This window comes from Pinus tabuliformis, chromosome 8 (genome assembly GCF_031772625.1).
Source record: "Pinus tabuliformis cultivar Carrire ecotype Pingquan chromosome 8, CPIR1, whole genome shotgun sequence".
NCBI classification, from domain to species: domain Eukaryota; kingdom Viridiplantae; phylum Streptophyta; class Pinopsida; order Pinales; family Pinaceae; genus Pinus; species Pinus tabuliformis.
In genome coordinates, this window is record NC_142294.1 from 1,612,435,169 (window position 1) to 1,612,449,313 (window position 14,145).

A 14,145-nucleotide genomic window follows, 5' to 3' on the forward strand; every position below is an offset into this window, starting at 1 on the left:
ACAGAATTGAACTGTACATGGAAATCAATGTAATGTCATATAAATAATTTATACAGCTATAGGACGCTAGAGAGGAATGCCTATGTGCACAAAAAGTATATTTCTTTATTTTCTTCTCAAAAAGTCGAACCCTTCCATTGTGTTTTGTTCCTCTTTTTGAATGATTATCAGGAATTGTTTTGTTTTTTTTTCAACCGCTGTTGGTTACATCTAATTAGTTACATCTATTTAGTTACAGAACTATTATTGTCTTACAACATTATTACGAAAGTAAAACTAGTTGCTTAAAACATTTATCCTGATTAATTCCAATTGTTGACCTTCCTATTTACTGTTCGTTTATTAAATTAGACAACATAATCAAATAAAAGTAAAAGAAAAACAACCACATTATCCACTCAGCAAGTTACTCCTCTGTCCTCTTCAGAGACCAAACAACCCTTCCTTTTGTCTTGACCTGTCAGCTAGATGCTCCTGCATCAGGCTCCTGGGGTAAGAAAAAGGTCATGGCTCTGTTCCATGAGCTCCTCCACAGAATAACTAGCCTTTTGTATCTGCACTGCGTCGAGCCACCAACTATCCTCAATTGGACAGTTCTTCAACTTGACAAGGTATTGCAGATACTCTTTCCTGCAGGTCTTCTTGGCTACCTGGCTGTCGAGAATCTTCTTGATCTCATGGAGCTTAACCAAAGGCATGTGCCTCATCCAAGAACTGTCTCCAACATGGGTGTCCCATTCTGGCCATACCACACTATTTTCCTCTGAGTTGGCAGTAGATGGGAACAGGTCTACCACATTGAAAATAGGTGATATGCCTATATCAGGTGGCAGATGTATTTCATAAGCGTTGGCTGAGAACTTACATAAAATTTTACAGGGACTAATCTTTTTGAATTTGAGCTTCTTATACGCGCCCTTAGGAAACCGTTCTTTGTGTAAATGTGCAAGGCCTTCATCATCTAAATTAAATTGGACTTCTCGCCACTTTAAATCTGCCTGTTGTTTATATTTCTACACGCTGTCCTGCAACTTTAGTTTCACCTATTCGTGTAGTTCACTCATCGCTTCAGCAAATTCTTCCCCGTCAGCACTTCTCTGCTCCAACTTTCCCAAATCCCGCAGTTCATGTATTCCCCGAGGATGCATGCCGTACGAGATTTGGAATGGACTATGTCCTGTGCTACGGTTTGGCGAATTGTTATAAGCAAATTCTGCCTGAGCGAGTGCACAATCCCATAACCGTGAATTTTCCCCAGTCAAGCTTTGTAACAAATTTCCCAAACTCCTATTCACTACTTTTGTTTTCCCATCAGTCTGCAGATGATATGCAGAACTGAAACTCAATTGTGTGTACAACTTCTTCCACAGGGTGTGCCAAAAGTGTCCCGTGAATTTTACGTCCCTGTAAGAAATAATAGATCTGGGTAGGTTGTGTAATCTAACAATCTCCGTGAAAAAAAGGTGAACTACGTGAGTGGCATCACTAGTTTTATGACAACGAATGAAATGCACCATTTTTGAAAACCTGTCTACCACCACCATCACTAAATCATATCCTCACTGTGTTCTAGGTAGTCCTAAGACAAAGTCAATGCTGACTGAGTCCCATGGTCTACTTGGAAGAGGTAGTGGTATGTAAAGTCCAATGTTTTGGCTATGTCCCTTTGCTAGTTGGCAGACTTTACAACTATTCACATACCGCTGTACATCCCTGCCCATTCTTGGCAAGTAATAGAAGTTTCCGAGCTGCTCCAAAGTTTTATCTATGTCGAAATGACCAGCTAGACCCCCACTATGTTTTTCCCATATAATATTTTCCCTCATTGAACAATCTGGGATACATAACTGTCCCCCTATAAACAATAGTACCTCCTGTAAGTTGTAGTCCAACCATGGACTTGTGTTCTTCAGCACGAGATTTTGACAGGCTTCAAAGGCCTCTTTGAAGTCTATGTCGATCTGGTACAAATATTTCAAGTGTTTGAAACCCAATACCTGTATTGTACTTTCCTGTAAGAGCAAGGCTTTTATACTCAATGTGTCCACCACCTTATTGGCTTGCCCACTGATGTGTTTCAGCACAAAGGTGAAACTCTGCAGATACTCTACCCATTTGGCATGCTTATGGTTCAATTTATGTTGTTACATTACATATGGCAGCGCTGAATTATCAGAAAATAACACAGACTCATTTCCCAGCAGGTAGTGTCTCCAATGCTTTAAAGCCTGGATGATGGCATAAAATTCCTTGTCATATGAGGAATATTTTTGCCTACTTTTGTTCAATTTCTCACTAAAAAATGCAACAGGTTTATCTTCCTAACTGAGCATAGCGCCAATGGTTGTCCCACTTGCATCGCATCGAACCTGGAAAAGCTTATTAAAATTTGGTAGCCTTAGAATCAGCCTCTCTGTAATCTTCCTCTTCAGGAGCTGAAAGCTGTCCTCTGTTGCCTCTGTCCAACAAAAAGGCTGATTGGCCTTTTTGATGGTGTCCAGCATATGCGCACAGATTTCGCTAAAATTTCTTATGAACTTGTGATAAAAACTCACCAGCCCGTGAAAGCTACGTACCTCAAATAATCTCTTCAGTGACGGCAAATTAACAGTTGTTGCGATCTTTTCTAGATCCATCTTCAATTCATTTTATGCAATTACAAATCCCAAGTAAACTAGTTCTTTCTGTAGGAAAGTACATTTCTTCAAGTTTATCAGCAGTTTATTCTGTTGTAATTTCTCTAGCACTCTTCGAACATGTTGAAGGTCCTCTTCTTTCATTCTGCTGAAAATCAAGATGTCATCAAGATATACTATCACAAACTTACTGATGAACTCTTTCAACATTTCATTCATCAACCTCATAAAAGTACTAGGAGCGTTACTCAAACCAAATGGCATGACTAGCCACTCGTACAGCCCTTCATTAATCTTGAAGGTTGTCTTCCACTCATCTCCTTCTCTGATCCTGATCTGATGATAGCCACTCTTCAAATCAATCTTCATGAAATAAGCTGCCCCACTTAGACAATCCATCATATTGTCCATCCTTGGTAAGGGAAACCTGTATCGAATAGTGATTTTATTGATAGCCTGCGTGTTCGTACACATCAACCATTCTTCTCCCTTCTTAGGTGCGAGAACTTTTGGTACCGCACAAGGGCTCAAGCTTTCTCTAATCAACCCTTTGTATAGCAACTCTTGCACCTATTTCCTAATCTCTTCATTATCTTTCGGGCTCATCCAATATGCTGCTTTTGGTAGGCTTGCTCTGGGTATGAAATCGATATGATGGCTGATGCTCCTCTTGGGAGGCAACTTGTCCGGTAAATCATCAACTACAATGTCCTTGAATTCCTATAACATCTTCTGAATCTCTGCAGGTAATCTAGACATTTCTGTGTGCAACATCACAGTCTTAGTCCTCCTTACGATAGCATAATTCACTTTGTTCTCCTCAATCTATTTAATAAATTGTTTTCCACCTACTAACAACGCCTTTGTCTCGCTTGCTTCTGTTGTATCCTATTCTTTGATGGGTACAAGCATATGCTTGACTCCATCTTTAACAAACTTGTAGCAATTCCTCTTCCCATCTTGTACCACCTTCCGATCATACTGCCATGGTCTCCCTAGCAGTATGTGACACACGTCCATTGGTATGATATCGCAGACAACCTTGTCCTTGTATCTGCCAATGTGAAATTCAACCTCACATTGTTCATCAACCAATAGCTGGTGGCCTTTCTGCAGCCATGACACCTTGTAAGGTGTGGGGTTCTTAAGTCACCTCAATCCCAGCTTCTCCACCATCTCGGTGGCAACCAACTTATCTATACTCCCACTATTTATGATCAATTTGCAGCACTTTTCGTGTGATTTGCAAACTGTCCAGAGCAGTGCCTTCCATTGGGTCTGCTCAGCAGTTTCCTTGGTTGGCTTCAATAGCACTTTGTTTAGAACCAAGGTCTCCACTGTTTCTCCCACATTTTCTGCTTCCTGGGGTGGTGCCTCAGCTTCCTCAGGCTGGCAACAAATGTTCCCCTCTGGCCAGCTTGCTCTGCTTCTGGGCATTCGAAGGATCTGTGCCCCCACTTGTGGAACTTGTAGCACTGGAAATTAGCTTCTCTTCCTCGGACATTCCCTCTTCCTCGCTGATATGGATGACTTCCTCTCGTGCTATCTCCTTTCTCTTCTGTTCCTGGAGCCCTGGAGTTGCTGCCTTCTTCGTTGTTACTGGTTGTTCTCCCTTTGCCGTAGGACTGGCCTCATCCTCTACCATTTCCCCCCCCCCCCCCTCTCCTATTATTCTGTTTTCTATTAATCTTTTCTTCAACTTTTACAGCACTCTGATAGGCTTCCTCGATGTTATGCGGTGAAAGAATACTAATTTCATCCATTATTTCTAACCTCAAACCGTTTACGTATCTTGTTGTCTTCTTTGGAGTATCATCGGTATAACTAGCCCTCAAGTTCACATGGTAGAAATATTCCGTGTATTATTTTATTGTCATGCCTTTCTATCTTAAGTTTTGTACCTGTCGGTAAAGCGCAACCTGATAATCCTTAGGCAGAAATCTGCCTTTCAGCTTTGCCACCATCCTTGGCCACTGCCTTATTGGTAACTTATTCATTCTCCTTCTATCTGGTTAGACACTATCCCACCACAAGGTGGCGTGTCCCTTCAATTTGGTTGCAGCAAACCTGACTCTTTTGTCCTCACTGATCTCTTCGTTCTCAAAATACTTATCCAACTCACTTATCTAGTCTAGCAGGACTTTGGCGGGCAGACTACCATCATAGTTAGGAATTTCCAGTTTGGGCTTGCTACTAGCTAGCAGCACTGACCTGAAAAAATTTATCTCTTGGGTTTCTTCATCTGATCCGTCTGTAGTAGCTACTGCCTCCTCCTCGCTGGCATCTCCAAGTTCTGGGTCTCTTCTCCTTCCTACCTCCAATGCCTCTAAGCGAACAGTAAGGATCCTTATTTCTTCCCTCAGACCCTCATCTACTACTCTATGCACAACTCTTCCATGTCCTCGTCTTCCAACCTCCATATCCTAATTCTTTCAACTTCCTACTTTGATACCACTTGATGGGTCCAGCCCACTTTATCACACCTCACACAATTATCAATTCAGGAATAAAGTGAAAATTAATGATGAACAACATATTTGGTGTAAAGTTGATTCACAAGAGGTTGATTGTAATGATGTGGATTCGGTCTTTGGAACTCACACTTGTGATTGGTACTTTCAGCTTCAGTTGTTGGACAAGTGTCCTCTCTTGGGATTCTCGAGCCTTCCTTGGTATGGGCGATCAAACCCTAGCCTGAGTCATTTTTCGTGAACATTCCTTCAGTTTTGTGGCTCTGCATTCTTGGTAGACTGTGGCGGTTTCTGTGCAAGGTTTTTCCATTTCGTGCTCCAATTCAACGTTTTAAACCTGAAAATCTCTTTCCTTCATTCAGTATGAGCTCTGTCAACACTGTAGGTTCAATCTCTACTTGGTCTACACATATTCTGGTAGTTTTTGTATGTTTGTGGTTCGTTGTTAACGTCTTTGTGCCTTTTTTTAGCATACGGTGTCAATGCCTATGATTTTTATGGTCATTGTGTTCTTCTTCTGGTTGGAACTGTCCCAGGTAACAATCTTCTGGTTCCTATTGTCCTTTCTCGGGTCCCAGCAGAATGTGGTTGCCACTCTCTTCAGCTCCTTCAATATTTCAAGGTAAGCTTTTCTGGTTCCATGCTATCAGTATTTACTCCTTTTCCCTCAGTCGGCTAATGTCTTTGCTCCTTGCGATCAGGGTAACCTTATGGAACTGCTATGGCCACAGCTCACCTTTGTTAGGTAAGTTTTGAAGTTAATTTTGTTATTCTGTAAACCCTCGCTTTTCTTTGTTGTCCGATTCTCACATATTTTGTTGAATGGTTGTTGTCGCAGGTATGACAACTCGAAGAACTTCGATACCTGGTGGTCCATAGCTCCGGCTAGACATGGGTTGTGTCGTTCTCTGTTATTTTGCTATCTATGTTTAATGCCTTAGGTTGGGTTTATTAAAATCCTTGTTTCAATAGTTGGCTGAGCCTTCAACTATATGCAGTCTCGGCTGTAGGTTTACACAGTCATTTTTTTTGTTCTATTTGGTAGTTGTAGATAGGCCGAGGGTTTCTAATCCCACACTGTATCTTTCTCCAAATTTGCCATAAATTCTGGTATGGACTATATAATTGTCGAACAGGCTGTTTTTGAACAATATATATGAATGAACGGAAATTTTGTTTTTCCTCTCGGACTTATTTTATAAATGAAAATGTGAATGTTTGTTCTTCGAGCATACCTGGTAATGCTTGCACCTTGTTACTTGTTTGGTATCCGGCTTGTTCTGGCTCTTCGACGTTCACATGTATGTTGTTTCGGGAAGTATATGATTTACTCTGGAACCACGTCCTTGAGTTATTTTCGCAACCTGTCTCGTTTCGTTTGCTTGCTGGGACCAATGTAATTTCAAATCACATGTATGACCATATGCATGTAAGATAGAATATAAAAATAATTGAACTGTACATGGAAATCAATGTAATGTCATATAAATAATTTTTATGGCTATGGGACACTAGAGAGGAATGCCTGTGTGCACAAAAAATATATTTCTTTATTTTCTTCTCAAAAGGTCGAACCCTTCCATTGTGTTTTGTTCCTCTTTTTGAATGATTGTCAAGAATTGTTTTCGTTTTTTTTCAACCTCTGTTGGTTACATCTGATTAGTTACATCTGTTTAGTTACAGAACTATTATTGTCTTACAGCATTATTACGAAAGTAAAACTAGTTGCTTAAAACATTTATCCTGATTAATTCTAATTCTTGACCTTCCTATTTACTGTTTGTTTATTAAATTAGACAACATAATCAAATAAAAGTAAAAGAAAAACAACCACATTATCCACTCAATAAATTACTCCTCTGTCCTCTTCAGAGACCAAACAACCCTTCCTTTTGTCTTGACCTGTCAACTAGATGCTCCTGCATCACAAAAGTTGCAATAAGACCTTTAAGTTATGGTCCAATCAAATATTTGAAAATAGTTTTTTAATAATATAAAAATATACATGTATTTTTAGAAGTCAAACTTTATAAATTGCATTGGCTAGTGTTAAACTAGTAGTGATCAATGGGAAAATCGATTTCACTAATAAGGCCAATGTCCATTATGTGACAAAAATAGTTCATGTCATCAAATATGGAATGGGGATTTGAGAAAATATCCATTGTAGATATAACAAGTTGTGTAAACTTTAAATCAAAGTTAACTTTTTTTCTTAAGGCATTGATAAATAGTTATGCAAAGAAATAACAATTTGTGCTAGGAAAGATAAACCATATAGTCCACTACAAAGGCAATACATTTATAAAATATAAAATGTATTGTAAAACTAAACTTGTTTACCTGCCAAATGTATTGTGGAGAAATTTGTTTACCAGTTAGAAATTTCATTTCTTTTATTTTGTATTTTACATTTTGCTGTACTCTACACTTCTACAATATTTATGATACTCAATATCAATGTAATTGTTTCCTCTTGTTTCATTTACATTATATTTCAAAGAACAAAACTTTTGTGAGTACCATATCTTAACTTATATAATAAAAATGATTAAAAATCAAATCAATTATACATATTTACATTTCATTCCACAAATTATAAAATTATATCAATTACTGTATCTCTATTTTGATATAGTGTTTCTAGAATTTAAATTTAATTATTAAAATTAAAAAAATATTTATGTCTATTTTGGAATTGGGCTTCCATAATTTTAATTTAATTATTAATAATTATTAGTTGGATGGTAAGGATTAAGACATCCCAAGGGGCCTCCAAGGTTACTGTCGTTATCAACACAAAACCCTATCATGTTAGGTCTGATTCAAATACAAAATCAATATTATACTCATAAAAGTATATCCATAATTAGTGTTCTAAATATATTCCTAAACTATTCTCCATGATGTCTCTAGAAGATTCTCCATGATATCTCTATAGGATGCTCCATGAGTTTTTAGGATCTATTCAATCATGTATAGCCATTGTGTGGTTTATTTCTATTATGTGGTTTATTGTGTGCCATTGTAAATTATTGTTTACTATTTAACTACCATATAAAACAATTTTTCCTCCTCTGTTAATCATTTTTGTTCATCAAAAAAGGGACCTTTCACCTAACTAAGGTTGTGGTTGAGGCTGGAATAATGATATTTATAAAATGAGGATTAAAGCCCAAATATTTTAAAGTATTTTTAATCTTCTAGATTTAGCTGGAAATGAAATAAAAAAAATATATTTTTATTTTATTTGTATTGTTTTATTTCCAAATCAAGGAAAAGAACAATGTTACAATTGCACGAGGATTGTATGTCTTGTGAGTACCTAATTTCGACACTTAACTCCATGCATGGTGACGTAGTACTCATATTTTATCACCAAACATTCTTGGTCTCAGTCACTAATACATACACAATGGTAAATAAATTGATTCAATCCATGCCCAGCATGAGAATCTCCCATATTCTTGTGGAACAATTTCTATTGTAAAGAAATAATTAGCTTTTGAAGAATGCAGATTCCATAATATTAGTTTGATTTTGATCACTCCTATCAGGACACTCCCATATTGCCAACTCATTGTTGTGTATTACTTTCAACAATATAAGGCCCCAAATGGTCTCATTTTTAAACATGCATGATTCACATTATTACAATCAAGCTCAATCAAATGTAAATAATATTCCCACCTGGAAGGTTTGTCCATAATATGCATGCTCAAGGTATATTCAATCACTTAACTAATCCTTTCAATCTCTCTATCTAAATCTGGTTGATAGGTTGTACTAATATTTAAATTTATCACAGCTATTTTAAATAACCATTTCTAGAAATTTGATTTGAGTTTGAGGTCTCTATTGGACATTATTTCCTTAGGAACACCATGTGGCCTAATAATTCTCCTCATGTAAATATTTGCAATGTTAGTTTCCTTACATGTTGTTAGAAAATCAGAAAGGTAGAAACATTTCCTTATCTAGATAATTATTTGTGATATATTTGAATTCATATTAGCTTCGTTTATGTCTTCTTTTGTATTCTTATCATCAAGCAACTATCAAAACAAAATGCATGAATATCAAAACAAGTCACATAGTATGTAGGCTCTCAATTAGGGCAAAACCCAGGTTTTCTAGGGGAAAACTGAAGATTCTCTTCTCTTCTTCAAGAACCAGATCAAATGAGACAACCAAGACCCTTTTACCAAAACAAAAAACTCCTCCAATCCACCAATTCATCCTCCCAATAATGTCCTTCCAAGGTGAAAAATGTCTGCTTCAGGTCAATGAAAGTAAATAGTATTCAATACTACATCAAACATCGATTTTGGCCTCCTACATCAAAATTTCAGCCTCCACTATAGGCCTGTAATTTTTGGCCTTGCAACTCACATTCATGCTTTAGATTTCTTCACACGTGTGAAAGAAAAAGAGTAGTTTTTTAGTTTCTTTCGTTAAACGTGCTTTTATATATTTCGTTGAATTCACTTTGATATATACTCTCTTCAAGGTATTTGAATCCCTACAATGAGGTCAACTTGTCTTCTTTTGAGGCCGACTTGGTGGATGAGTAACAAGTGATGCCTTTTACATAAAAATTATGTTCTCATTTCATACAATGAGCCCAAGAAGGGTCTAGTACATAATGACAAGGACAATGAGAAATGAGACAAACCCTAGAATCACATAATGGGTGCTTAGACCTAGTAAAGGAGATTGAGCATGAAACCCATGCTTGTAAAAAAAAAAAAAAAAAAAAAACTTTCCTTCTGACAAATATATAAGAATTAAATTATGTCATGATCTAGACCACAATTATGAAGAATGATACTAGTTACATTTCTAAACACATGTTAGCTCCACTAGAATAAAATGTGCAAAATTTGTGAGCTTATCCACAAATACCATCAATGAATCATATTTCCTTACAACCATGGGTAGTTTCGTGTAATACCCCTTTGTGTTCATGTAAATATTCTTTATATAGAATGAGATATTTTTAGTTGTGATGGCTAGAAATCCATAGTGAACTTAATTTGAAATAAAGCATGGTGATGTAATAAATAAATTTGAATAATAAAAATAAACTAATGAATTACTTGGGAGAGAACACTTGAGTTAATGAGCTCCGTGCCCAAATCTAGAAATTAATGTGCATAAATAAGATTGCTATAAATTTCCCTTAATTACTCCTACAAATCCCTACGAGTTGTTTGATGTGATTTAATATGATTGGGAGAAAAAATTTATTGAATCACATAGTGTGGAAAGAACAGTGAGTAAGGGTGAATAAAGCATCACGGGAGAAAAATACGAGCTTTAACGGAAAAGGGAAGATACATTTTTTGAAAAATAGGAAAAATCTTGGGCCATTGGGTTGGCAGACCCTCGAAAGTGCTACGTCGCTAAGGAAAGTCTGTTAGGTAATCAAGGCATAAAAATACATTGTCTAGAATCATAAGAAGTGGTTTATTCTAGTGAGGGGAATAGATCTTGGCTCCGGGGCAACTAGAGGTTCAGTTCAAGCTTGGGAGGATAATGTTTTTCCAAAGTACACCCACAACAGTTACTACAGTTAGAAAAATTGGTTAAGTTCATCGGTTTTTAATTTATTATTTATATATAATAAGAAATTATTATAGTTAAGTGACAGTCATGCATTTTTACAGCCATTTACAGGAGGGTTTGGCTAGAAACCATTATGCCATGCCTCCTGGGTAATTATATTTATAAACTAGCACAAGAACTTATCCATGGCATGGGACGTGTTAAAAAAATTCATTAATTAGGTGACAACGACCAGAACGAAGGCACAACTTTAGACAGAGGATAAGCCTAGAATAGATAAAGAGATATTTGTTTGGTTTACCTAGCAACTTAGAGTAAATAAATTATGTCAAATGAAAAATAAATAAAAAATTGATCACCAACTTATTAACAAAAAATGTACTGTAAGGGTAAATACCAAGTACTGAAAAAGAGCGGAAAAATGTATTTTTGAAAAGAAGGAAATAATTCAATTAAATAAGTAAACAAATATAAGAGAACCATTCATAATTCATGTTGCAATTATGTTACAATCAGGCTACATGGAGCCATACTAGATAACGATAAAAAGAAGAGTGCAAGTTAAAATGTATGCACCATGTAACAACATATATAGAGTGTTGAGACTATACATAGATTTCAAAGTAGAGAAAAGAATAAGAGAATTGCATAATAGAAGATCATAATTGACATACATATTATAGTCAATAATTTCCATGATAAAATTACATAGTTAGTAAACCAAGATCGACAGGTGAAGTGCCAACTATCCTAGAACTGTAATTTCATTACAAATAAGTATCATGGCATTGGTACCCTGAATAATGTATGGTTTCTCGAGTATTTATAATTATACAAAAAACCCAAACTATATTTTCAAGCATGTACATTCATAGTGGACAATGACTTTCAACCCTTACAAGACATAGAGAAGGAACCTTCACAAAATAAACTTAAATAAATTCAGAGTTGAGTTAAGAATGCTTATAATAGAGCATAGGGCATGAAGCTCCAATAGAGACCGACTTGTAGTAGTGCAGGTGATGATTAATGGGCGAAGAACCATGAATATGAAGATTAAAATCCAAAGGAAGTCGGAGTATACACACCTGCACAGATTGAAGGAGAGTGCTAATAAGAAAAAGAGAGAATAATTGGTGAGAAATGAAACACATAAATAGAAGTATAAAATAAAAATCATCTAACCTCAACTCTAAGAAGGACCCAGTTGGCCAAGTTAAATAGCAAACCAGGATGAAGAAGTAAAAGGGCGACGAATCTGTACCAAATGCGCCATTGTGGAAGAAGGGTGATTAGTGGTTGAACTACAACAAGATGAACAGATTACAAATTTACCCAAATTACACTGGAAATCCAATAACTATTTTAGGAAATTAGCAACTATACGGTAATATCTTAGGAAGAATATGTCTGAGTAGACAAAGGAATAATTACCAAGTGATCCTAGGGAAATCACAACCACCATGATTGCTCAGTTTGGTGGAATTTCAAAAGAAACGCAGTCGAGCTTGCAGAAAGTAATTGTTCTTACCGTATGCAACAAAAGAGCGGTGATGCATTAGAATAAGAAACCAGACAAAGGAAAATGTTGAAATCAATTGCAAAATTTGCATTTAGAAACCACATATCTTGTAAATTTAAATTAAATACTTCATAGAGCAGGAGCTAAAGCTTCCATGGCTGTAGACAAAATCCAGCTACCACTATTCAGTGGTGCATGATGACATTCAGTGAACCAGAAGGAACTACGGTGCCAACAAAAAAATTCCAAATGATACATTTCCCATGTTAATGAGGGGTTATGGTTGCTTAGTTCCATATTCCCTATTCGATCTGGATAGAGATATCCTCCCCATCCAAATGAATGGGATTGACAGCCCATGTGGACATCACATGGGAAATGGGATTGTGGTGGCCTGTGATTTGAGCACTGAATCCAAAGGGAATAATTACAATCTGGCTTTCAAACCATGAGAATTCACACTTATGCATGGAAACCCCACTTATTGAAGCATTAACTCTTTAGATAAATGTGCATTAAAATTGTAATAATAGAGTAAGGTTAACAATAAAAAACATCATTATTAATTCAACTTTAGGGAATCACGATTGCAACATGTATAAGTTTACTTAGGAGGATGGCCATGTAATTCAAACAAATTATATGATGATGTTACCTCTAATGAAGCACAAAAAATTGTAGGGTTTATTAATGTCAAGGAAGAAATAAACTATAAGCACACACACACACACACACACACACACACAGCTATATATATATATATATATATATATATATATATATATATATATATATATATATATATATATATATATATATATATATATATATATATATATATGAGCTAAATTGTCTAGATTGTAATAAGGGTGTCACATTCCCTTATGAATTTTTATATTACAACTATAGTTATAAAGAAGAGTTATGAATATTTATATATTGATGAACAGAAAAATATCAATTTTGATGCAAAAATTATCACATAGTATTGATGTTATATAAAAAAAAAATTATGGACACGTACGTGACAAGTCGTATAAGATCGTTGGTTATAATACAGGGCTTGCAATACACCATCAAGGTCTAGAAATTTTTTGTGTAGAAATATTATTACGAAAATATTGATAGAAATTTGTGTTGTTTTATAAGATACATATGTAAAGCAGCCCATTACAAGATGGCAGAGGAATCTCCTCCATCCATAATAGGTCACGAAGAAATATATGTTGATATGGGAGGAAGAGACACTCCACCAAACTCTCATTTTATGGAGGTTATAAGAAATTTGCAATAAGAACTGGCTCATCTCAAAAACAACAATGAACATTTGTTGAGGGTGAGTAAAGAGTAGGAATGAATGATAACGGAATTGACAGAAAAATCTAGTCATAAAAGTGTAAAACTAGAAGGGTTGAAATGGAATGAGGTAAAGAGAGAGTCAGAGAAGTCTGAAATTGTTGGAGACTTAGATAAAACATAAGAAAAATCACATAAGAAAAAGAAGAAAATGGATTTGTATGGAGAATTTCGAAAAATCAAACCCCCTACTTTTGATGGGGAAAAGGAGGAAGACGCAGAAGCCTTGCTTCTTAACATAATCAAATAATTCTAGGTATAGGAGTGTGAAAGTAATTTGATGGACCGACTGGTTATTTACTAGTTACATGGTAAATCTACTTTCTAGTGGGAAGAAGCTAAAAGTGTACATTTGTTGGAAGAGAAGAAAATTTCTTGGGAGGAATTTCATAAACATTTTAAGTCTGAGTACCTAAGTGAATGATAATATGATGACGTGCTAAGGAATTACATGATGAAATTCCTCATAAGGGTAGCTTACTATAGAATTACATGATGAAATTCCTCATCATAAGGAATTTCATAAATTTCTTGGTTAGGGTAGCTTACTATATATGAGTTTGTGGAAAAATTTACAAACTTATTACAGTAT

At 35.9% G+C, this 14,145-nt stretch overlaps 1 protein-coding gene across 1 annotated transcript; it reads right to left on the bottom strand.

Annotated features, from left to right (window-relative positions):
• Window positions 1-479: 479 nt before the first annotated feature.
• Window positions 480-2,636, bottom strand: LOC149242228 (uncharacterized). The gene is made up of 3 exons (XM_089370794.1): window positions 2,556-2,636; window positions 1,061-1,316; window positions 480-853 (listed from the first exon to the last, which is right to left on the bottom strand). Exons 1-3 carry the CDS (start codon window positions 2,634-2,636, stop codon window positions 480-482), a joined length of 711 nt encoding a protein of 236 aa, XP_089226920.1.
• Window positions 2,637-14,145: the final 11,509 nt, after the last annotated feature.

What these genes read in the sequence shown, in the direction of transcription:
- LOC149242228 (XM_089370794.1), bottom strand. Translation starts at nt 2,636, where the DNA reads ATGGATCTAGAAAAGATCGCAACAACTGTTAATTTGCCGTCACTGAAG. An exon ending in TACGTAGCTTTCACGGGCTG is followed by an intron (nt 1,317 to 2,555) that starts GTGAGTTTTTAT and finishes TATCATCTGCAG; the next exon opens with ACTGATGGGAAAACAAAAGT. An exon ending in AGAATTTGCTGAAGCGATGA is followed by an intron (nt 854 to 1,060) that starts GTGAACTACACG and finishes GTAAGTTCTCAG; the next exon opens with CCAACGCTTATGAAATACAT.